We start from the raw sequence: 25,190 nt of genomic DNA, 5'->3' as shown, positions 1-25,190 counted from the left end.
ATTATGCATTTGATTTATTTGAGTAACTCAATAACAATACCATAAAACGTTTTATTTTCCTGTTATTATTACTTTTCCATATATTCTTCAAATTAGCCAGCTTTTTAATGATTACAATGGGACCATTATGATTCTAGTATTTTCATGTCACACGGAATTAGTATTTTATAGTTAACTTTATTATCATGGCAATTAGTAGTTGGCTTGGCTTAACATTTTTCCCATACTTTACTTCATTATTTCAGCTCAATCGGTTACATAACTTTATGACCAATTTCATAGATATTAATATCATACTTATATATAATAAAAAAACTAATTGTACTTAAAATTTATATCTACTTGTTTTTATTAATTCAATTAATAATATATTTTATATGATTTCTTCACTTTACACTTTAATCACTTTCTATTTCATCATGTTTAATAAAGTGATAGACGCATTTTATATTTAAAAGTTATTATATATTTATAATATTAATCTATACTCTCTAAACATGTTTATACTTGTCACTTTCACATTAATTGTCACAAAATTTTATGATTCAGTTTATCAAAATCTTAAATTTATTACTATTCAGTTATTAAATGCATTTAAATTTAGTAATTGTTAATTTAATATATTTTTTATTTTCGTGCATAATTCTAATTTAGTAATTAACATCCGTAATTTAACAACATACCAGAATAAAAAAGCAAGATGAGAAAATAATTACTAACTATCCTACAAATTATATATTTCACTTTTTATAAATAGATAATCTAAAAATACATGTTTTTTCTAAACAAGTTTAAAAATATTAAAAAGTTATTTTTATTATTTTTAATCGTCATAAAACCCATTATTAACACAGTAAATAATATATTTTCACAATTTTTTTAATTACCTAACATTTTTTTTCTTCATAATTTTAACTACATACTTAATTTTAAGAAATCAAATTTTAAATTTTAATTAATAACTATACCAAAAATTAATTTATTTTTAAGAAAAGAATCTAAAATTAGTTTAAAATTTCAAGGTATATCATAACGTTTGAAATTTTAGAAGTTAAATGATTTCAGTTCTCTTATTTTAAAATTTTAACAAAATTTGTTCTATGACCATGTCCTGAAACGAGGGGTGTAGGAAAGAGTAAGGATAGGGAGCGTATATTGCGTTTGGCTTCTTGGAATGTAGGAACATTAAATGGTAAGTTGCTAGAATTGGTAGATGTGCTTAAAAGACGTAGGGTTCAGATAGCATGCCTCCAAGAGACTAAGTGGAAAGGACATAGAGGGGCTGAGTGTAATGGGTATAGGTTGTGGTACTCGGGGTCTGATGGAGCTAGGAATGGAGTGGGGTTTCTAGTGGCTTTGGAAATACACACTAGTGTGGTGGAGGTGATAAGACATAATGACAGGATTATGGTGTTGAAATTAGTACTAGGAGACGAAGTTGTGGCAGTAGTCTCCGCCTACGCGCCTCATGTAGGCCTAGGGGATCAGGAAAAGAGAGAATTTTGGGATTGCCTAGACGCAGTGGTAGGGGGCATACCTAGGGGGGAGAGGATTTGCATAGGAGGTGATTTTAATGGACACATTGGTAAGGCTAACGATGGTTTTCAAGCCGTACATGGGGGTTTCGGTTTTGGTGATAGGAATGAGACTGTAACAGATCTTCTAGAGTTTGCGGTGGCACATGACCTATGTATTATAAATTCTTATTTTAAGAAAAAAGATTCTCATTTAATCACTTTTAGCAGTGGCGGACGCGACACGCAAATTGACTACCTTTTGATGAGGCAAGGAGACCGACGTTGGTGGAAGGACTGCAAAGTCATACCTGGGGAGGCAGTTGTGACTCAACATCGACTACTAGTGACAGATATAGCCTTTAGAAATAAGCTGACTGTTCGAGAGAAGAAAGGTACACCGAGAATTCGATGGCGAAATTTGAAGGACGAAAATCTCCTACTGTTTAAGGATAAACTCATACTGCATATGCGGGCTCGACTAAATGGGGACTCAACTCATATATGGGAAGCTATGGAGACAAAGATCATCCAAGTAGCAAAGGAGACTCTCAGGGTCACAACAGGAAAGACAAGTGGGCATAAGGAGTCTTGGTGGTGGAATGACGCAGTGCAAGACAAGATAAGGGACAAACAAAGATGTTTTAGGGAGCTAATGAGGTGCACGAATGAGGAGGAGCGAGTGGAATTGAGGGACAACTACAAAACGGCCAAGATAGAGGCGAAGAAGGCAGTGGAGGAAGCAAAGAAGGCGGCCTTTAAACGGATGTATGAAAGTCTAGAAACAAAAGAGGGGGAACATGCTATGTTTAAGATTGCCAAAGCCAGGGAGCGTAGAAGGCAAGATCTAGGACCGGTGAAGTTTATAAAGGATACAGATGGGCATGTACTGGCCAAGGAGCAGGACATCAAGCTAAGATGGCAAACCTACTTCCACAATCTTTTTAACAATGGGAGAGCTTACCAAGAAGAACATGACAACACAAACTTTCAACGACAACAATCGAATAACTGCTACTGCTGACGGATCACACGAGAAGAGGTGAAGGATGCACTTAGGAGGATGGGAAGGTCTAAGGCGGTTGGCCCAGACAACATACCCATCGAGGTGTGGAAGTGTCTGGGGGAGGAAGGAGTCATGTGGTTAACTACTCTGTTCAATAGTATTCTCAAATCAGGTCAGATGCCAGACCAGTGGAGGAGCAGCGTTGTAGTTCCTATCTATAAGAACAAAGGAGACGCCCAATGTTGTGGTAACTACCGAGGAATCAAACTACTAAGTCATACTATGAAGCTATGGGAAAGAGTGATTGAGGTTAGACTTAGACGAGAAACTCAGGTTAAGGTCAACCAATTTGGCTTCATGCCGGGGCGTTCCACCACAGAGACAATACACCTTATAAGAAGATTAATGGAAAAGTATAAGGAGAAGAAGCGTGATCTACATATGGTGTTTATTGACCTAGAAAAGGCCTACGACAGTGTGCCACGACAGGTGCTCTGGGAGTGCTTGGAGGGTAGAAGAGTGCCCAGGAAATACATAGAGATAATTATGGATATGTATACCAGGAGTGAAACAAGTGTCCGTGCGCCAGTGGGGGATACTGATTTCTTTCCTGTAGAGGTAGGTCTTCACCAGGGGTCAGCGTTGAGCCCGTTTCTTTTTGCAGTAGTCTTGGATGAGTTGTCAAAGTCGATTCAGGGGACTCTCCCGTGGTGCATGATGTTCGCAGACGATATTGTGTTACTTGCTGAGAAAAAACAAGATATAAACATGAGGCTTGAGAAGTGGCGAACAACCTTAGAGACAAAAGGTTTAAAGATTAGCCGATCTAAGACGGAGTACCTACACTGTGATTTTGGTGGGATAAACGACAATGAAGACGCACAGATCACAATTGAAGGGCAGGTGGTCCCGCAGGTAACGAAGTTCAAGTATTTAGGATCATTTGTACAGAGCGATGGGGAATTAGACAGTGATGTGACCCACCGAGTTCAGGTAGGATGGTGTAGATGGAAAGCAGCCACAGGTATATTGTGCGACAAGAGTTTCCCGACTAAACTAAAGGGAAAATTCTATAGGGTGGCAGTTAGACCTGCAATGCTATATGGAACAGATTGTTGGGCCATCAAGAAGGCACAAGTGCGGAAGATGGAGGTAGCAGAAATGAGAATGCTACGTTGGATGTGTGGGCACACAAGGCTAGACCGAATAAGAAACGTTGTGTTTCGCGAGAGATTAGGGGTGGCGAACATAGCAGACAAGATAAGAGAGTGGAGATTGAGATGGTTTGGACATGTAAAGAGAAGACAGACGACGAATCCTGTTAGATCCGTAGAAAACATTACTATAGAGGGGAGGAGGGGTAGAGGACGACCGAAATTGACTTGGGATGAGAGGATTAGGCATGATTTGATAGACCTAAACCTCTCAGAGGACATGGTTGAGGATAGGAATTCGTGGAGAAGTAGAATTAAAGTTAAGGATTTTTAAAGAGAATTGAATACCTTAGGGCTTAGACTTAACTTATTTAGGTCACATACCATAATGGTATTTCCCTTACATATATTATTATTATTATTATAATTATTATTAGCTTTTATATAGCTGTTAAACTGTGATCTTATTATTAATATTATTATAATTAGTAGTAGTTTTTATATAACTGTTAAACTTTGATTTCCTTTATTTTGCTTCATACACATGTACTTAGAGCCGAGGGTCTCTCTGGAAGCCACCTCTTTATTCCTTTGGATAGAGGTACGGTGTGCCTACATCCCACCCTCCCCAGACCCTACTTATAGCTTTGCTGTCGGTGGGATTTTCCTGGGCATGATTGATTGATTGATTGGGATTATTAATTATATCGTTTTTTCTTTTTCTTTGTTAATATGTTATGTTGTTTATAAAACATACATAAGCAAAAAAAAGAATACAACAACAAATAATGTCAGTTTATCAACTAATTGTAATTTTTAAATTGTTTTAAACTGTATTATACAATGTCTTTGTATTTTTATTTTTTTTAACGACCAACAAACACAAAATGCATATGTACTTCGTACGGAGTGATCCAATGGCAAAAGGCCACCGCCAGCTAGCCCAACCCAGTCGTACAAAGTCTTTAAGCGCCTCCAAGTTATCTCCAGTTCCGAGGAAAACTCACCCGCCCAAAGGCCCACTGATGGTAAAACCCGGATGCCCTCAGGATCGAACTGGAGATTACAAAGATTTTATTCTTCCTTTATTGTGCCACCCATATCTCCCAAAGTGCTATAAGTGAAGATCGAACTTGGCTCTTCATTGAGAAACCCTTATTTCCTATCACTACACCACGTTAAAAAGGATATGTCTTTGTATTAACAATGTATGGTAAGGGTGGTGTTATTGTATTTTGATTATTTAATAATTTTTTTAATTAGTTGCCCGCATAGTACACGAGTCACAAACTAGTATTATATTTTTAGTTAAGAGTCAAGTTATAATGTCATTAACATACTGACACCGGTATTGATTTGATATTACAAGGCCATTTAAAAGGTGAAACAAAGAGTTCAACGCTTCTTTACCGTTTGTTTACATGGTCATGTGGTCATTTAACTTTCCAAAACTAAAATGTACATTTAAAAGTCACAACAACTATGATGGGCATAACACACTAAAAAAATAAAAACACCCGACCTTATTCTTTTTGGTATAGTTGGATCATCGCCATCTATGAAAATGGTCGAAGTTGGTCAACCAAGTTAACTACAAAGAGAAAACACTTTAATTCCAACGACTTTGCTGTTTTTTTTTTGTTGAATGGTCAACAAACATAGAATAGCTAGCTACTCCGTATGGGATGATGCATTGGCAAAAGGCCACCGCCAGCTGACCCAACCCAGCCATACAGAGCCCTTAAACGCCTCCAAGTCATCTCCAGTTTGTGGGAAAACCCACCCACCCGAAGGCCCACTGGTGGTAAAACTCAGATGCGCTCAGGATCGAACTGGAGATCACAAATATCCCAACCTTCCTTCATTGAGCCACCCATGTCCTCCCCAAGTGTTGTAAGCGGGGATTGAACTTGGGTATCCATTAAGAAACCCAAGCTCCGTACCACTACACCACATTGAAAAGTACGTCGAACAAAAGTCGATCCATTATTTTAATATAGCATTTAACACTTCGCAATATATTATTGGCGTAGTAGATTTTTCTTTAAAATCTTATTATTTTTAAATTAAAGGGGTCATTTGGTTCAAAGAACGTTTAATTGGGGTAACTTTATATAATATTAACCTTGGTTCATTACTGTTCAAATTACGTAACTCATCTTTTAAATATTTTTTTATCTTGATTAGGCCATTCAAGCTTTAACTTATGTTCTAATATTTGGGTTTTTTTTATCTGTTTAACAGATTACCATGCCTACGTGACTTTTTTTTTTCTTTTTCTAAATATGCTGATGTGTAATTCATATCTATTTTTATTTGAATATTTTGTTACATATAGTTAGACTTTTACTATTTTATCTTTTTAGTGCTTTCACAATAAGACTATTTACAAAAATAGATAAACCAATGAACTCGTCTTTATATTTGGAATGTTAAACATGTAAAAAGCGTAAGATTAGACCATTATCAAGACAAATAATAATAATAATAATAATAATAATAATAATAATAATAATAATAATAATTGACCTGATTAGAACAATGGTTAAACTCGGTTACTAGTATATGAAGTTTTCCCGTATTAGAAAGTATCAAAGGAATTGAAATTTGAATATTTTCAAATAAAATTTGATAAGGTGTTTGGTTGGAAGTTTTAGATAAATAATTAGCAAGTAAAATGTGACTCAATGGTAGAGCACTCACTTTACTAGTGAGAGGTAGGGGGATTAAACCTCACTACCACCAATTTATATAGGAGATATGAGGGATGACCCTGGCTTGCCAGGGTTCGAGTCCTAATCTCACCCGGTTTTATCGGCTCCTCACTGTCGTTCCGTTTGGCAGGCGTGGGGGTCGGGTTTTATCCGGGAATCCCTCAATAGGTGGACCGCTAGGGGCTCCGTCCGTCCAGACTCGTGGCCGGCTCGAGCTACCTTTAGCCAATGAGGGCGGCGTACGAAGTACCCGGCGTTACTTAGTTAGTCGTTCCAATAAAAAAAAGTAAAAGATGCATAATTACAAATCTACCATTCAAAGGAAATAACCTTTTACCCTACATTCCCCTCCATTTATTTCTTTTAATAAACAATTTTTACCGACCATTCTAGAATAAACTGACTATTTTTTAGGCTTGTTCTTGGTCGATTTTCGAACTATGAATCAAACTTTAGGGCTAGTGATCTAGTTATCTGGTTGCTTATCGAAATATGAATAGGAGTTTGTGGAGGTTAGTTTTTGGTCACAACTGAACGAGTCTTAATCAGGATTGAGGTTCGATAGTTCGAGTCTTCATTAAAACTATTTATTCGAAATTGGTGTTTTTAGTCGTACACTCGTACCCATGTATGATAATGAAGACAACACATATCTAAACCGGAGTCTGGATGGCTATTTCCACAGGGTGAGTCAGCACAGAAAACCTTGAATCTGAGCAAGTGACCTGAATTCGCAAAACTAACCATATCTTGAGCGAAAGTGGAGAGAACATAATCCTTTTACTGTTTAGAGAGGTTTCCCGCCTGAGGGGTGAGCGTTATTTGGCTAGACGCCGCTTTCGGGATATCATTTTGGTCTCATATGCAGCCGACACATTGGAGATCATTGAGGCTGAGGGGTGTGGGGCTTCAACGGGGGCGCTAGAGCCCCTCCGCTCGCGCCCCCAGGCGCTAACACCACACCACCGGGGCGCTAGCGGGGGCGCTAGCGAGGCGCGAGCACGAAAAATCATGCAGGAGTGAGTGGAATAGCGGCAGAAGAGAGAGTAAAGTGGCATAGGGGAGTGTGCAAAGAGCCGTTGGACATATACAAAGAGCCGTTGGGCTCTTATTTAATTAAAAAAAAAACGCTTTTTCATCTATAAAAAAAAAAAAAAAAAATTCGCTGGAGCCCCTGCTGGAGCCCCTCCACACCAGGGCCTGGGGCTCCAACGGGGGCTCCAACACCCCCCTTATCCAGTTTCTCTCTCTGCCACACGTCATAATATTATTGGCTAGAGCCCCCACTAAAGCCCCATTAGAGTCCCCCACACCCCTCAGCCTGAGGCCGTTTCACGTGGGACCCACTCCCACTATGCAGCAGGATTGTCTAACTCTGCATAATTTTTGTAAACTTGTAATCGTACCTTTAATCCAGGTGACGTCTCCCACCGTCCTATCCAACCTTGCACAGTTGTCTGGTACTGTCATTTTGCCACAGTGGTCCCCGCACGTACATTCTATATACTTCCAGATTAATCATTCGACAATGCGCGCCCGTGAGTTTATATGCTTGGTGTTTTCTTTTTTAACGACCTGGCAGTGGTGGAGCCACTAGTGTGGTGCAGGGGTCGATCGACCCCTGTGAATTTTTTGTTTTTAATAGTATATATGCGTTAAAATTTCAACTGACCTCTGTGAAATTTTGACACCGACCTCCTGCATAATTATAGTTGATAGAAGTAGAGAGTATTTGAGATGAAAAGGAGAAAAGGTGAAACTAAGAGTAAGATTTCTCCATTGACGGCAGCTGCTTGTTAAAAACGTTTACAGTTGAAGACTTGAAGAGATGAAGAAGATAACCTAATATCCATTTAGTAAGAGTTAGGCCTTGTTCTAACTTAAGCCATGGCCCGGTGTTCTAACTATTTATTGGGTCACACTTCATATAATTACAATAAAATGAAAGTCTACATGCATTCACTTTATAGAATTATATTATAGTTAACAAACTTAAACATAAATCAATATTGAATACCTTAAAATTATGATTTTTTTACAAATAACTCTTTTAAGTCCTGTTATCTTAATCATTCATTCAATTGCTTATTAATCATTTAAAACTTAATATATGTCGAGAACTTTACGGTTTGTTTTTATTTTTAATTTATTTGTTTACCGAAAGTTTATTATTTATTAGTTTTTTATAGGCCTAATAACATTTTCTATCGCATAGGTATACCCACTTGTTTAGGAATGCCAAAGTAGATGGTGCTATAGTTAGATTTTAGAAAGTGAAAAATCCATAGAAAACTTTAAATGTATTGTAGTTTACATTTTTAAGATGTTTCAAGCATGTTTTTTGGTTATATGATTTTGTTTGATTATTTTTTTTCTTTTTTTTATATGACATAACCCGATTTAACCTGACCCGAACCGAACCGGATTAAAATTTTTTTTTATACCGATAGTCCACTTACCCAAAAAATTTCCGACCCATGTAAGAATTTTTTCTGGATCGACTACTACGATCTGGGCCCTTATTTTATCTCAACTTGAGTCGAATCCGAGTCCATATCTATAAGATGAAAGAAGAAGTAATGTCACTAGAAGACGATGAGATCACTCCCGATGTCACCCATCACTCGAAGTCGAAGATTCTTGTGTCATTAAAAGCTTTAAAACCCGTATATCTTTCTTTCCGGGTGGGTCATAAAATTGATTTAAACCCAATTCCAATTCCAATTGATAATAATAATAATAATAACAAACCCTAATTTATCGCCACTCACTGTCCACTGTCATAATTACAATCTCATCTATCTCGCCGTCCGGTTGCCACCGTAAGCCACTTCAATTATCATGTTTTTATTATTTTTTCCCTCAATTTGCTGCCTCAATTGAACTTGATTTAGGGTTTTGTTATATATTTGTGCTTTTTTAATTGTGCTGGTTTTAGCTACAACTGTTGACTAGTAATTAACTATTAACTTAATAATATTATTATTATTGGTATGTAATTAATATGTATGCTGTGTGTGGCATACTTTCTTGCATATTAGGTTATTACGAGTCTTTATTGTGATTAGTGTTGTATGAATTAGTCAAACAGCTTACGACTGATTACCGGTCGAATAAAAATGCAATCTTGATATTAGTAATGGTTCTTGAATATAAAGATTAGTTGCTGATTTATGTATGCTTTGCAGGGATTAGAAAATGGTATTAAATATTTAAATTATCATGTTTTGATTATTTTTGGGCTTAATTTTTCAATTTGGTGACTCAACTGAATTGTTATAACTACATGTGTATTTGTGCCTTTTTAATTGTGCTGGTTTTAGTTACAGCTGTTGACTAGTAATTGACTATTAACTTAATATTATTATTGGTATGTAATATCTATGCAGTGTGTGACATACTTTCTTGCAACTTATAGATTATTTATGAATCTTTATTGTGATTAGTGTTGAATGAATAAGTTGAACATCTGACAACTGATTACCAGTCAAGATAAAAATGCAAATATTAATAATGGCTTTTTTTGTTATTAGTTACTGATTTATGTATGTTTTGCAGGGATTAAAAAATGGTATTAATGTCTCAGACGAGTTCATCACACGGCATTCATACCGAGATTTTTCAATATAAATCTGGATACGCTTCACTTTTTAGTGGAAGAAACAGCACAAATGCATTTAGACATAGGACCTCGAATGTCGCGTTTAGTGAAAAGTTGAAAAGGGGCAGTAAAGTAATTGTTGCTGCTAGTCCTCCCACGGAGGACGCAGTGGTTGCTACAGAGCCGCTTACGAAAGATGATCTTGTTGGATACCTTGCATCTGGCTGCAAGCCTAAGGAAAAATGGAGGTTTAGCTTCTGTTTAATCTTATCTGTAATTTTGTGTCATTCGTTTAGCTTAATATTTGTTGTGAATGATTGGTCTTGTTGTCTTGATTTGACAGAATAGGAACTGAACATGAGAAATTCGGTTTTGATCTTAAAACATTGCGTCCCATGACGTATGAACAAATTTCTCATCTGCTAAATGCTATTTCTGAGAGATTTGATTGGGATAAAGTCATGGAAGGTGACAATATAATTGGACTTCAACAGGTAATCTGCATATTTATTTTTAAGTTTTACTGATTCAATATGTTTTTCTTATTTTTATGGAAGTTTAAGTCTCGTTTGGTGAAGGTTTGTAATGTTTGGCATTGTTGCTATTCACAAAAAAATATGTTGATCCTTTTGACTTTAATGAACTTTAGCTTTTTGTCTTTTAGACGACTTAAATATAAGTTCTAGTTTGGATTCTGTTTTCTATCTTATACTTTCTGAAGGGGAAACGACCATGCCAAACATTATTTTCATTTCTTTTGTTAAACAGAAATCATAACTCTGTTTATGTTACCAAAAAAATGTTAACAGAAAAACAGAAGGGATAATTTCATATAGCTCCCTCAAAACTTGATAAATATCATATTTACCAAACAAAAAAACATAATATCAAATTTACTCTTCAAAATTTTGACATTTATACCCTTCCATTAAAACTTGCAGTGGGATATGAGAATTTGGAGTGTAAGGAGAAAGTGAAGGTTATAATGGTCACATTATAAATTGTACTTAAAATGGACAAATATGAAAGTTTTAAGTATTTTAAATGAGTATATTTGATATTAATGTTTTTGTTTAGACAGATATGATATTATGCAAGTTTTACGGGTAACTTGTTTACAAAACAAGACCCAAGATGTTTCTTTTATGTACCTTACTAAATATTTTACATTCTATAAACTTTTTAGGGGAAACAAAGTATATCTTTGGAACCTGGTGGTCAATTTGAGCTTAGTGGCGCTCCTCTTGAAACTCTCCATCAAACTTGTGCAGAAGTTAATTCACACCTTTACCAGGTTCGTATATTTAATCTGTACATAAATGTGCAATATGATATTTTTTTAATTATTTGCACCTTGTTCACAATGTTTTGACACACGGGCCTTACCTCACAGGTTAAAGCCGTTGCCGAAGAGATGGGAATTGGATTCATAGGAATCGGTTTCCAGCCAAAATGGGAACGAAAAGATATACCAATAATGCCCAAGGTAAAATTTAATTCTTAATTGTTTAATTTTCAACTATATCTCAATAACTAGTAAAAATGAAATTTGCTCACAGGGAAGATACGAGATTATGAGGAATTACATGCCTAAAGTTGGTTCTCTTGGACTTGACATGATGTTCAGGACATGTACTGTTCAGGTGAGTTGATTTATTTAAACTAAATGCAAGCATTGTTTTAACTATTTCTTCATTTTATTTATTTTTTAACATGGAGGTAAGTGAGTGTATGCGATTATTAATAGGTTAATTTGGACTTCTCTTCCGAAGTTGACATGATAAGAAAATTCCGTGCTGGTCTTGCTTTACAACCGGTGAGAAAATTACCTGCTTTGCCCATTATGCCCCTGTAGAATTTATGATGGTATGTGTATCTCATGGTTTAACGTTCATCAGATCGCTACAGCACTGTTTGCTAATTCACCATTTACTGAAGGGAAACCGAATGGTTATCTCAGCATGAGGAGGTGATTTTCGATTATATTTTATGTTACTAATATTTATTTATCTATTGCATTATACAATATGGGAATATATAGTGACAGTGGTAAATTCTTTTATCAGCCAAATATGGACAGACACCGATAATAATCGCTCTGGAATGCTTCCTTTTGTCTTTGATGATTCTTTTGGGTAATTATTCTATGATTTAACGGACTAGATCATTTTATCTGTTTTTACAAGAAAGTTTATACCGTATGCTAAAAATATGTTGAATGTGCTCTGTTTGATGACATCAGATTTGAGCAATATGTCGAATATGCTCTCGATGTGCCAATGTATTTTGTATATCGGAAGAAAAAGTACATCGACTGTGCTGGATTGTCCTTCAGGGTTTGACTAAAAGCCTAATAGTCAACTTAACTATGTTTAACTAAGCGGTTTGTGAGAATAACTGTCATAAACTTACAGGACTTCCTTGCGGGGAAACTCCCTTCACTTCCAGGAGAATATCCAACTATCAATGATTGGGAGAATCACCTCACAACAATATTTCCCGAGGCATGATACTTAAATAACACATTAAAGTCGACTTTCTTCGGTTTTATCAGTTTTATTTTAATGTAGTCATAACGGCGTTTGTTGATTATTCAGGTGAGGCTCAAAAGATATTTGGAAATGAGGGGTGCTGATGGAGGACCGTGGAGGAGGTTATGTGCATTGCCTGCTCTTTGGGTAGGGTTTTTTTTTTTTTTTTAAATTAAATCATCAAGGTGTTATCTTTTCTTTATTTTTTTTATGTTTATTTATTTATTTTTGTTTTGGATCTCAATTGTGTTGCAACTGAACTGCAGGTGGGTTTATTGTATGATGAAATTTCTCTGCAAAATGTTTTGGACATGACGGCAGACTGGACTCGAGAAGAAAGACACATGTTAAGAAATAAGGTAATATGACCGTATAAAAATTAAATTTCTTGTTTATGGGTTTGTTTTTCTCATGTCGTACATAATGTTTTCAGGTGCCTGTAACTGGTCTGAAAACTCCGTTCCGTGATGCATTGCTGAAACATGTTGCTGAAGAAGTTTTGACGTTTGCAAAGGTGATTATAAAAAATAAAATTATGATTGATATCATGTTATATTATAGTGAATCAAGTAATAGTTTCTTTTAACAAGCACTTTTTTTTTTCCAGGATGGCCTGGAGAGACGAGGATATAAAGAAACAGGGTTCTTGAATGAAGTAGCAGAGGTGGTTCGAACAGGTGAACCGCGCTTTTTTCTTCTCTTTTCTGAATTTTGTAAATAAGCAATGTGTTAAATATCCAGTATTTTAATACAACACTTCCAACCTGCTTGGCCCGTTTCCATTTTAGCTAAAATTATTCTTTTATCTCTACGCGCTGCAGGCTTAACGCCAGCAGAGAGGCTTCTGGAACTGTATCATGGGAAATGGGGACAAAATGTCGACCCTGTATTCGAGGAACTACTCTACTAAAAAACTCAAGCTCGTATCCATATTTTTGTATGTATGTATCTATAGTTGATATCTATAGACTCTACGTCTCTTATCACTTCCTGCGCTTAATAATCTGCACACATCATTTTGTAGGAATAAGGTGTGTGTTTCGCGTGCATGAAGTGATCACGGAATTGGTGGCCAGTGTGATCATTAATGCAGCAAGTAACATTTATGAGCTATAATACCATTCAAGACTTCCAATTGCAGGCTCCTTTGTTGACCTGCAGATTTACTTAAAATAATAATCTTTGTATTTGTATTTATTTCCGTCAAGATAACCATTCTTCTGTTTAATTATCAAATATAATTAAGACATATCACTTGGATTGCAATCTCGGGCCGCTGGTTTGAATCTATCTTCCACTGGTTTTTCTGTATTTAACCCTTTTGAAAGTCATGCAAGCTACTCGTTGATTTGCGGGGTATTGGTGGGACCCGTAGCAGATATTTAAGGTGCTACTTGGAGTTTATATTTAGCTAGATATTAGCTAGGATCATGATGTTTAACACTGTAGCAATTTTGTCTTCAACAACATGAATATTTGACCCTGAAATTATTTGTGGGAGCCATTCTGCAACTGCAATCTTGTTCATGTGTAAGCTGACATGAACCCATGTGACCTTCATGCTGTCATGGCCTACCATGTTACTTGTTTACTAATATACTTTATTTTTATTTGATTTTTGTGTTTGTTCTTTTGTATATCTTGTAACTCAACTTGCTTATCTACAATTTAAAGGGTTTAACAAGTTATTTTGAAAACATTAGGTAAGCATGTTACCGGTTAAAAGCCGTTTAAGGTTATGTACGTTTTTACTTAAAAGATTTGTAATGGGCTTATGTTTGCGCGGGTGCGCAGACATAAGCCTATGAAGACGGTTTGTTTAAAAAAAAAAAATCTGAAAACTGCTTTTGTGGTCTTAAAAAATACGCTAATATCCACCTTCTTTACACTTCTTAACATCCTATCAATGTCCAACACCACCACCGCCCACCATGCACCACCACCACCACCACCGTCCACCACCACCACCCACCGTCGGCCACAACCACCATCCACCACCACCTACCGTTGGCCACCACCACCGTCCATCACCACCACCACACAACCACCGTCCACTACCACCAGCACTGTCCACCACCAACCACCGTCGGCCACCACCGTCCATCACCACCACCACACAACCACCGTCCACTACCACCAGCACTGTCCACCACCAACCACCGTCGGCCACCACCGTCCAGCACCACCACCCACCGTCCACCACCACCTACTTTCACAGTTCGTACATCACCACCAATTATTTTAGCAGTCTACAGACGTTAAATAACTTCTATCTACTGTGATATGTATGATACATAACTAATTTTTCAACTTATACAAACGATATCCAATTTATAAACAAACAGTATTATATTTTCAGATTGCAGACCTTCGTACCACATCTTCAGTTGACAGTTGCAGACATGAAATCAGATTACTAACAGTTTTTGTCTTAAAAAACAAACAGCACCTTATGCGTTAACATCCGTTCTCAATTCTCATGGGCACAGTTAGAATAATTAATTGAGATATTTGTTTTTGAATCTAAAAGAGATCAACCAAAGTAATGTGAATGAAGTGAAAGAACACCTAAGAAATGTGAGATGATAATATAGTTAGGAGGAAGACAACTTACCCTCTTAATTACATTGCTTTAGATGTTAATAAACTTAAACTTAATTAATTACTTGACAAAATCATTACAACCATACCAACTTGGTGATATCTTTCAAGCTATTGCAATTGAATTTGGTCTTGTGAATGTTCATGATGTGACCTAAAATGGTTTAGTTTTCTAGTTAGGTAGCAAAAGTCATAATTACAAGATAATATTGTCAAGGTATTGGATTATGGGTTAATGACAACCATCAAACTTGTCATCCTAGACCTAACAAAGTAACAATCACGCGGACCGTTGATCTAATGTTGATCGTGGACCGAAGTTACTATGATGATTTGGTTGAATGTGTGTTCGAGATTAAAAAACGATATGGAAACATGAAGATGCAGTAAGTTGACGTGGATATTCGTCATCTAAATGTTTAATAAGAAAATTAATTATTTTGCAAAATAAAACATTGGATGCTTCAATGGTGTGCAAGTGACAGCCAACATGACAGGTAGAACAATATGCATTTGATTTCTAGCTCCATAATGTAGTGTAGTATATTCTACTCTACATGTGTTTTAGTTCCTTTATACTCATCATATCAATAATTTCACCATTGAATAAGTAATTTCACATGTATTTCACATATAAGAAAATGGATGGTATTAGTTATAAAGATATTTATCTGCAACAAAATCAAGAGAAAGGTTAAAATACAAAGTGCGACAAAAATGAGAAGTGTGAGAAGGATTTGCGGCCACATAAAAAAACCCCTAAAAAATTCCAAAATATTTAATAAAAAAATCATAACTCAAATATAAATAAAAAACGAAAATATTAAAAAAAAACAAATCCCTCGTCATTCCCGTTCAAAAAAAAAAAAGCGAAAAGACACAATACAGAGACAACAAACACAACGACAAAAATAAACAAAAGACACAATTATAACTAAAAAAACACAATAGACCGCAAAATATAACACAATGCCGAACAAAATATAACACACTGTTGAGTAATATAACACAATGTTAAGAAAAAAAGACATAATGTCAAGGAAAAAAGACAATCAATGACGAACATAAACATAAAGCACAATGATAAACAAAAAGACACAATGATTTTTTCCCTCAACGTTGTTTTTTTTTTTAGAACGAGGAAGACGATGGAAACATTTTTGTGTTTTTACTTTTTTTGTTTTTTTTATTAAATTGAGTTATGATTTTTTTTATTATTTTTTAAAATTTTTTAAGGGTTTTTTTATGTGACTATAAATCATTCTCATCCTTCTCATTTTGTCTCCTTTTTACGAATAACTTGACCCACAAATCGAATCCTATACAATTCTATAAATATGATAAACAATACTAAGTTGTTGAAAACTATAAATTCTTAGAGTAAAGAATTGTCAATAAGTGTAGTTGAGTATTTGATATTCAAATCATATATTAAGATTAGTTAAAGAGCGGATATCAACATATGTGAGACATGATTTTACAATCAGATATGAAACCGAAATTATCAAAACTCGTTGCGCTAACCATTACCGGAGCTACATATCAACAAATGTTTATTTTTTCATTAAGAGTACTATATTATGTTATATAGACATTGACATTGACATTGACATTGACATTGACATTGACATTGACATTAACTATACCCTCATGCCCACCTCATTATATCACATATACAAAACAAAAACACACCACATGGACTATTATTTAATGTCATCACTAGTTATATTATTCATTTTCCAAATATAAAAGACTTAAAATATCATTGTCACCATCACAATTCTCACTACAAAACCCTTCATTTCTCATTCATTTTTCATTGTTCCTTGCCACTTTCCCTATAATTTCCTAATTTTATTTTTTTTAAGTAACATCCCAAACTTTTTATTCAAAAAAAATGAGAGAAATTCTACATGTTCAAGCCGGACAATGCGGTAACCAGATTGGTGGCAAGTTTTGGGAGGTCGTTTGTGACGAGCATGGTATCGATGCCACTGGCAAATACATTGGTAACAGTCAAGTCCAGCTAGAAAGGGTCAATGTGTACTATAATGAGGCTAGTGGTGGAAGATATGTACCTAGGGCCGTGTTAGTGGACCTTGAGCCCGGTACAATGGATAGTCTACGTACCGGGCCATATGGTAACATATTTCGGCCCGATAACTTTATTTTTGGACAAAATGGCGCGGGAAACAATTGGGCTAAAGGGCATTACACCGAAGGTGCCGAGTTAGTCGACGCGGTTCTCGATGTTGTTCGTAAAGAAGCTGAAAATTGTGATTGTTTACAAGGTACAAACAAATTTATTTATTTATTTATTATAAACAACAACAGTATGATATGATATAATATAATATATTATTATGTGACAGGTTTTCAAGTATGCCACTCACTCGGAGGGGGGACCGGGTCGGGTATGGGTACTTTATTAATATCCAAGATCCGTGAAGAATATCCAGACCGGATGATGTTGACTTTTTCGGTCTTCCCATCGCCCAAAGTGTCTGACACGGTCGTCGAGCCTTACAACGCCACTCTTTCCGTCCACCAACTCGTTGAAAACGCTGACGAGTGCATGGTTCTCGATAACGAAGCATTATATGACATTTGTTTTCGCACACTCAAGCTCACAAACCCGAGTTGTAAGTCATAAGTCAATAAGTTGAATAACGCGTATTTAAATAAAATAATAGAAATAGCCGTTATGTTTAAAAATTTAAATATATTGTTATGTGCAGTTGGGGACTTAAACCACTTGATCTCAACAACAATGAGTGGTGTCACTTGTTGCCTCCGGTTTCCGGGTCAACTGAACTCTGACCTACGCAAACTCGCGGTGAACTTGATCCCGTTCCCTCGGCTACACTTCTTCATGGTCGGATTCGCACCGTTAACCTCAAGAGGATCCCAACAATACCGCGCTTTAACAATCCCGGAGCTAACTCAACAAATGTGGGATGCTAAAAACATGATGTGTGCAGCCGACCCACGCCACGGGCGTTACTTAACCGCCTCGGCCATGTTTCGAGGCAAAATGTCAACGAAAGAAGTCGATGAGCAAATGATTAATGTTCAAAACAAGAACAGTTCTTATTTTGTTGAGTGGATTCCTAATAATGTGAAGTCTAGTGTGTGTGACATTCCACCGACTGGGCTGTCGATGTCTTCGACGTTTATGGGGAATTCGACGTCGATTCAGGAGATGTTTAGGCGGGTGTCCGAGCAGTTTACGGTTATGTTTAGGAGGAAGGCGTTTTTGCATTGGTATACCGGTGAAGGAATGGATGAGATGGAGTTTACGGAGGCGGAAAGTAATATGAATGATTTGGTGTCTGAGTATCAGCAGTATCAAGATGCTGTGACTGATGAAGTTGAAGAGGATGAGTATGATGATGAAGAAGTTGAAGAAAATTGAAAGTCAACGGTTCTTGAAAGTCAAAGTCAAAGTCAACTGTGTGTAGTGGTATTTTGAAGTGTGTATTTCATTGTTCTGGTGCTGAATTTGGATTTGTTATATTGTTTTGTTGCCAATAAAGTATTCCATTTAAGAACAATAATTTCATTTACAAAGGGTAAATATGTCATTCACCACTTTTAAACAACTTGTTCAATACAATGCTTCAAGAAAGCAACAAAAGTTATACAAAGCAAAGCTGCAAGCTTTATGTATTACAAATTACAATCACACCCTTTTCTGTTATCAAGATTCTCTATTCACATAAAAATGACAACTTTTGTGTCAAAAAGCCAGTTTCTTGGACACCCTTTTGATGGTTTCTTGAATGCTGCAAAGGGTAAGAAGATCAAGGGATATTTTGATTTTTTTTATTTTTTGCTTGGAGCGATCAAGTGACGGGTCTTTTCTCTTCAAGAACCGAGCCTTCTTTGAGTGCAATGTGTGCTTCGTTTTCTCGCCCCAAAGCAAAAAGAGCAGCCGCTTGTAAATAAGAAGCGATATGCCAAACCGGGGTTATAACTTGTGCTTGAACTGCATCATTAAGTGCCTCTTGTGGATTATCGTTCATGAGATGTGATAGGCTTCGGCGTGCATAGACTGTTGGTGAGACCATGGTTCCTACATCAATGAACTGCAAAAAAAAAAAAAAAAAAAAGGCTCTTGTTAGACCAATCGATGTTTTCATAACCAGACCGGTCATACTGGTTTCAAAAATCAGATGACGTCATAAATAACCTAAAACATAATATTTAAACCATTTTATCTTCCGGTCACACCCGCTTGCCTTATGTTTCGAAACGCTACTTTTTAATTAAATGAAAAATTATAAAGAATTTAATATATTTGACATAATAATCATAATATAACCTGTGTGTAGTATTCTATTGCGGTTTTGAATTCTTTATGGCGAAAAGCCACATCCCCTTTTTTCTTGGAGTTTAATGTGTCCTGCATCTGATTTGTCCACATATGAAATGAAAGCTGCGAACCATTAAAAAACTAGTAAGTGTTACGTCCGTTGACTTTGAAACGAAAAGGTCAAACCAAAATAAACCTCTGTTGCTGTTCCCTCGTCATCTTTGTAGCCTAAACTTTCCAACATTTCATGTATGGCTGTAAAGTCCTTTCTTAAACAAGCATCACCAAGTGGGGTCATAGGCCTAGTGGGCCCACCACCACCTTGCGGTATACTCATTAATACACGAGAAGGCACCTGCGAATTCACATTCATAAAATCTTAACACAACAATAAACAAAAAAAATAAATTACAAACGTTAAATCATTACCTCGGTTTCCTTTTGAAGAGGAAGTAAAGCAGTCACCAATAAAGTTGGATTTGGGCGGTCACGTGGCTCGTATTCTAAGCATCTTGAAGCCAACCGAACCATTTCGGTCCCATCTTCATTAGAAAACTGTCCTTCTAAACAAGAATCTGTAAGCATTTGAAGGTTTCTGTCTCTTATTAAGTCAAGAGCCTATTAAATTCACATAATATGATATAATATGATTAGATAATAACATTTTTTTACAAAATAAGTATAAGCACGAAAAGATATATAATGATACATACATGACTAGGAGGAATGTGTTTTCCACTTAAAAGGTCAAGCAAAAGGGCGCCGAAGCTATACATCACACTTTCTGGTGTTACTCTCCCTATAAGTTCAAGAAAAAACAAGTGTCACAACTTAATAAAAATAAATAAATAAAGTGCACATTTTCATAGTTAAGAAAGTCTATACCGGTCCTTAGATACTCGGGAGGGGTGAATGCCAAATTCGTACTATAACTCTTTCCATCTCTACTGTTCTTCATCAATCCAAAGCACGAGAGTCTAGGATTAGCATCCTGCAGCATATGCGACATTAGTAAATTTTGTTACCTTAATAAAGGTATTAACAAAAAGGGTAAAAATGTACATCATCGAAGAGTATTCGATAGGCGTGAAGATCATGGTAAAGAGCACGCCCTTGACTTGTACAGTATTCTAGAGCCTCTGCAAGATGTAACGCCACCCGTAATCGCATTGCCCATTTCATAGGTTGTGTTTCCCCTAGATCAAGATAGATATATATTATCATAAAATAGACAACTTTACATCATAAAGATACCTACTTTTTTCTTTAAAATATTACTTACAATGAAACAAGTGCTTTGCAAGTGTTTCATGTGGCATAAACTCAGCAACAAGTAGTCTTTCATCACCTTCACAACAACATCCAATTAGATTAGCCAATCTCGGGTTCCTAAGCTGACCAACTGCTCTTGCTTCTTCCTGTGATAGCATGATAAAAATGTGATCTTTTTAACAATATTGAACTATAAAGATCACCGATGATTATAAAGCAGTCGACTTTTTATACAATCCATGTGACTGTTCAATGTAAACAAACCATCTTTCTTGTGAAAACACAAAAGGAGTAAAAAAGAGTACTTACCAAGAACTGCCTCGAATCAGGCCATGCGGATCTATCAAACCGTTTGATGGCAACCCGTTTTTGGTTCTGCAACTCACCTTTATAAACCACATTAGGGGCTTTATCCCCATGTTCCGAGACAATATTCTCCACCGAAAAACTCGATGTAGCCGTCTTAAGTTGGCCAATGGAGAACACACGAAGTGAAGGCAAATCACTTCCGTCACCTGCCTCTTCTTTTTTATGTAATAAATCATATTTTGGTTAAAGAATACATCAACGGTGATAAAAAGGGGTATGTGATTGACAATATTAACGTACCGACATTATGGGATTCGGCAATCACTCCATTTGTTTCTGTAACACAGCAACATGAGCAGAGTCTTGAAAACTCACACCCCATTATTAAGTTGTCTTAAACTTCAAAATCAAAAGTTTAAATTACTTTTGACTTTTTGAGATCAAGCTTTACAAATAGTACATCAAATCCAAATTTACTTTGAAAATATGCTCATTTGGGACTTATTTTAAACATGTAAATGCAAAATTTAAAAAAATTAAAAAGGGTCATCCACTCAAAACTTACCCTTTCTTGTCTTATATATTTGTTTACAAAAATGATGGTTTGTTTGCTAGAAAAAGCCAACACCATGATCACAAAATGAAGTGATTGACTTTTTGAACAGTTGTTAAACAATTAACCATTTTTCCAAAAAAAAAAAACTTTCAACAAGAAGAAAGTTAAGACAAAAATTGCAGGCAACATATATTTGATTATAATTTTCAAAAATCACAACTGATATTATCCTATTTAATTCATTTCTTTGATTATAATTTTCAAAAATCAAATTATTTCCTACTTCAAAATTCAAACCAGTGTCTTTCTAACATTATAACATCTGCAGACTGCATTAATATTTAGTAATCAAGAAACAGCAGCAGTTGTACCTTATTAGGGCTTCAATAAAGCTTCATCCTCCAATCAAACAAGCAAAAAGGAACTCCTTTTAGCTGAACCAAAAGCAAAACACATAAGGGTAATGATCAAGAACATCAAGAAAATGATAAGAACAATAAAAGTTTGAAACTTTTTGCTTCAAACACCTGCAACTGATGGACCCATTTGAGTAAACTTATAAAAACTTGAAGTGGGTGTTGAATGAATAATAATAATAATAATAATATTAGATATGGAGATCTGTTGTGAGTTTATATCTTTCTAGTTTGCACTTGATTACCGTCTTTGATTTTCCAAAATCCACCGACAACAATCTTGTTTTTAACTTTTTGCCTGTCTGTGATTGTCTTGTCTCATCATTACCCTCCAAAAAAACAAACACCGTCGCTTGTTAAAACCTAACACAGTTGCCATTGGTTCAGGTAAGGTTTACAACGTTGTATTATTATTATTATTATTTGAACGATCAACAAAGAAACTTCATTAACGCTTCAAGCAAGACGTTAGAAGCAAACATTCGTCAAAAAAAAAACAAAAACAACACCATTTGATAATAATAATAATTATTATTATTATTATTATTATATGTTGTGTTGGAGAAAAATGATGGTTTGTGTTGTGTTATCCATGTCAATATTGCATGTAACCAGGAAGAATACACGGGCACACACTTCAAATTGATGAATAATTTAAATAATAATAATAAAAAGTGTTTCATTTGATCACATAGTTTATGCTCATTGATAATTTACATGTGTATATATGATAAGAGTTTTTTGTTCTACTTGCAAATAATAATAATAATAATTAGATGGTTTTTGTTGGTAATTTTCGATCTTTTTATTCTTGGTGATCCTTATAGTCATAGTTTACAATGATGACGTAAAATCATTGAGAGAAATGTCAAATTTTTAGATGGAAAAATTTGAAAGAAGTTGGCTCGGTGTGATCATCGATCGATCTGCGATTTAAGTTTGCGTGCTATTATATATTTATATCAATCGTACAAACAACCTTTCAAAGAGGTTGAAATTTTATGATTAACAAAACGTATCTTCTAAGTACGCTATTATGTCAAAGAATTAACTTTTATCATATCCTATCAAAGAATGAAAATTTTTGGTTTGGAAGTACATCATTAAATACATATGCGCATAATTATATTTTTTTGGTTTGTATTAGCTTTTTTTAACAACAAATAATCTTACATGTAAATCTACCTGAAAATGCTATGTCCAAGGTCGACTCCTCGACAGCCGTGAGACCGTACCCCCTGATGATGTGCTGGAACCGGATGGAATCGGTAAGCCCTCGCGCCATGTCGGGTTCAAACCTGGCATTAAAGCCCTTATTTGCCACTTCCTCAAGTGTCCTTCGAACTGGGCCAAGTGGGCAGGGCCGGCCATAAGGTGTGGCCGGGTGGTCGACGGCCACAGGCCCGACACCTCGCTAGGCCCAGATTTTTTTTAAATTATATGTATGTTTATTAAAACAATATGTATATTTAGTGTTTAAACTCAATTACATAACCACTAGCTTGGTCTAGTGGCAAAGGGGTATTACTTCCAACCAAATGGTTATGGGTTCTAGTCTTTTTTGAGATATGTTTAATCTTATTTTTATACAAAAGTTTTTTACACAACATAAATTATAACCAAAATTACTCCTTTTAGTTAAGGCACAAAAAATAGAATTATATTTTAAGATAAGAATGATATGAGATTATATTTTACCAACCAATATTATTTAAACCCAACAAAATACTCCTTTTAGCTAAGACACAAAAAATAGAATTATATTTTAAGATAAGAATGATATGAGATTATAGTTTTACCAACCAATTATAATAGAATTAGTTTGTCTTGTAGATGCAAGTAATTTAACATAATACAGTCTTGGATTCTTATAAGATTTGTTAACAGGAGGTTCCAAAAGTATCATATGAAGATCGTACAAAGTCACTCAACATAAAGAATTGCACATAAAGCGATCAAGCAACAATTCATTGATTTCAATAGCTTTGACCGACTTTCATATAAAAGATTGACATTCACAATTTTAAAGAACATATAAATCATGGAAGACAACACGCGTTGCACTATTTTCCTCTTAAATATGATTTTGTCCCAACGAGTTTTCATAGAAAGGTTTTTACTTTTTAACAAGGCAGCAACGCTAGGTGCATTTAGTTGACGACCAAGGGGAAGAATTATGAACATTTAGTTTATGGCTATCAATAATTATTTAGATGAATTTAGAGATCATCATATTATCTTAATGGGTGTTGAAGTTATCGTATGATTAGGCTTTCTACTCCCATAAATACCACCTTATCAATAATAAACATATGCTTCGCTCCTTGTATCTCTTCTCGTATTTTATTATTAGGCTGGTTGTTATGGAGGGGCTTTAAACCCCAAATTAAAGCGTTACGTCACGTTAAAATACCACCCATTTAACATCGCATTGTGACTGAAAGTCTCGTTACCACGTTAAAGCCCCGCTATTTAGCATTTTGGCCCCATCATTTTCTCCTTCGTCGCCCGTTAAATTTATTTGCTTTCTCTTTGTTCTTTTACAATTTCCTTTAAAAGAAGCGCATGTTCTTTTTCAAATATCGCTTAGTGACCCATCGAGGTTGCTAAAGCCTTGGTAAGAAAGTCCAAGTTCCTCAACCTTTGTTTTGAAAGTTTCGCCTCCCCGCCGCCTTGATACTGTTGGGAATTTCGGGTCAAGAGCGTTACTTGGCGTGCAAGGCTAAGTAAACATGATTTATGGAGTGGATAACTATAAACGTGATAGGTTATATTATAATTGTTAGTATAATTATCATGTCCTATTATTTAGCAATTCTAATTATAATCTAAACGTGATAGGTTAGATTATAAATACCCGTACTTTGGGGTTTAGAGATTGTAATATGAACAATTGAGTTTTGTGAAGTTTCTCAAATAACAAACGTGTCTGAGTTTGTGTTCAATGCCTGGTACCAATTCCATTAGATACTACTCGATATTGTATGGATGTCAGCTCTAAATTCTGGATCGACATCGGTAGTTGTTCTTTTTCTTCGGTCCCTTATGAGTGGTCGATGTGCGACATGTGGTGTATCTTCTTGCCTGGCCACATTTAGGTCGGTCCCTATATGATCATCCGAGCTACTTGAAGAGACGCATGCACCGAACAAAGTAGTTTCGTACGCTTTGGCCCCGCATCCTCGAAGTATAATCATCTCA

At 35.7% G+C, this 25,190-nt stretch overlaps 3 protein-coding genes across 3 annotated transcripts; 2 read left to right on the top strand and 1 right to left on the bottom strand.

The window, feature by feature from the left end:
- The first annotated feature begins 9,115 nt into the window (after positions 1-9,115).
- Positions 9,116-13,748, top strand: LOC143588773 (glutamate--cysteine ligase, chloroplastic-like). Its single transcript, XM_077069694.1, has 16 exons — positions 9,116-9,210; positions 9,947-10,237; positions 10,333-10,483; positions 11,176-11,283; positions 11,383-11,475; positions 11,549-11,632; positions 11,737-11,805; positions 11,888-11,958; positions 12,056-12,124; positions 12,232-12,325; positions 12,404-12,493; positions 12,587-12,667; positions 12,787-12,879; positions 12,954-13,034; positions 13,128-13,197; positions 13,342-13,748. The coding sequence occupies exons 2-16, from the start codon at positions 9,957-9,959 to the stop codon at positions 13,428-13,430; spliced, it is 1,524 nt and encodes a 507-aa protein (XP_076925809.1). The 5' UTR covers positions 9,116-9,210; positions 9,947-9,956; the 3' UTR covers positions 13,431-13,748.
- Positions 13,749-16,979: 3,231 nt separating this feature from the next.
- LOC143588772 (tubulin beta-7 chain) lies at positions 16,980-18,554 on the top strand. The gene is made up of 3 exons (XM_077069693.1): positions 16,980-17,412; positions 17,494-17,763; positions 17,860-18,554. Exons 1-3 carry the CDS (start codon positions 17,019-17,021, stop codon positions 18,534-18,536), a joined length of 1,341 nt encoding a protein of 446 aa, XP_076925808.1. The 5' UTR covers positions 16,980-17,018; the 3' UTR covers positions 18,537-18,554.
- A 185-nt stretch (positions 18,555-18,739) lies between these two features.
- Positions 18,740-21,407, bottom strand: LOC143588771 (serine/threonine-protein kinase BSK7-like). The gene is made up of 10 exons (XM_077069692.1): positions 21,318-21,407; positions 21,018-21,232; positions 20,719-20,854; positions 20,499-20,632; positions 20,322-20,427; positions 20,150-20,235; positions 19,866-20,054; positions 19,633-19,791; positions 19,446-19,559; positions 18,740-19,209 (listed from the first exon to the last, which is right to left on the bottom strand). Exons 1-10 carry the CDS (start codon positions 21,397-21,399, stop codon positions 18,967-18,969), a joined length of 1,464 nt encoding a protein of 487 aa, XP_076925807.1. The 5' UTR covers positions 21,400-21,407; the 3' UTR covers positions 18,740-18,966.
- Positions 21,408-25,190: the final 3,783 nt, after the last annotated feature.

The sequence above is a fragment of the Bidens hawaiensis genome, unplaced genomic scaffold (assembly GCF_021521415.1).
Source record: "Bidens hawaiensis isolate Kalapana, Puna unplaced genomic scaffold, B.hawaiensis_p1.1 tig00036767_1, whole genome shotgun sequence".
Taxonomy (NCBI): domain Eukaryota; kingdom Viridiplantae; phylum Streptophyta; class Magnoliopsida; order Asterales; family Asteraceae; genus Bidens; species Bidens hawaiensis.
The sequence above is the reverse complement of the archived record's forward strand: the minus strand, read 5'-3'. Positions and strand labels throughout refer to the sequence as shown.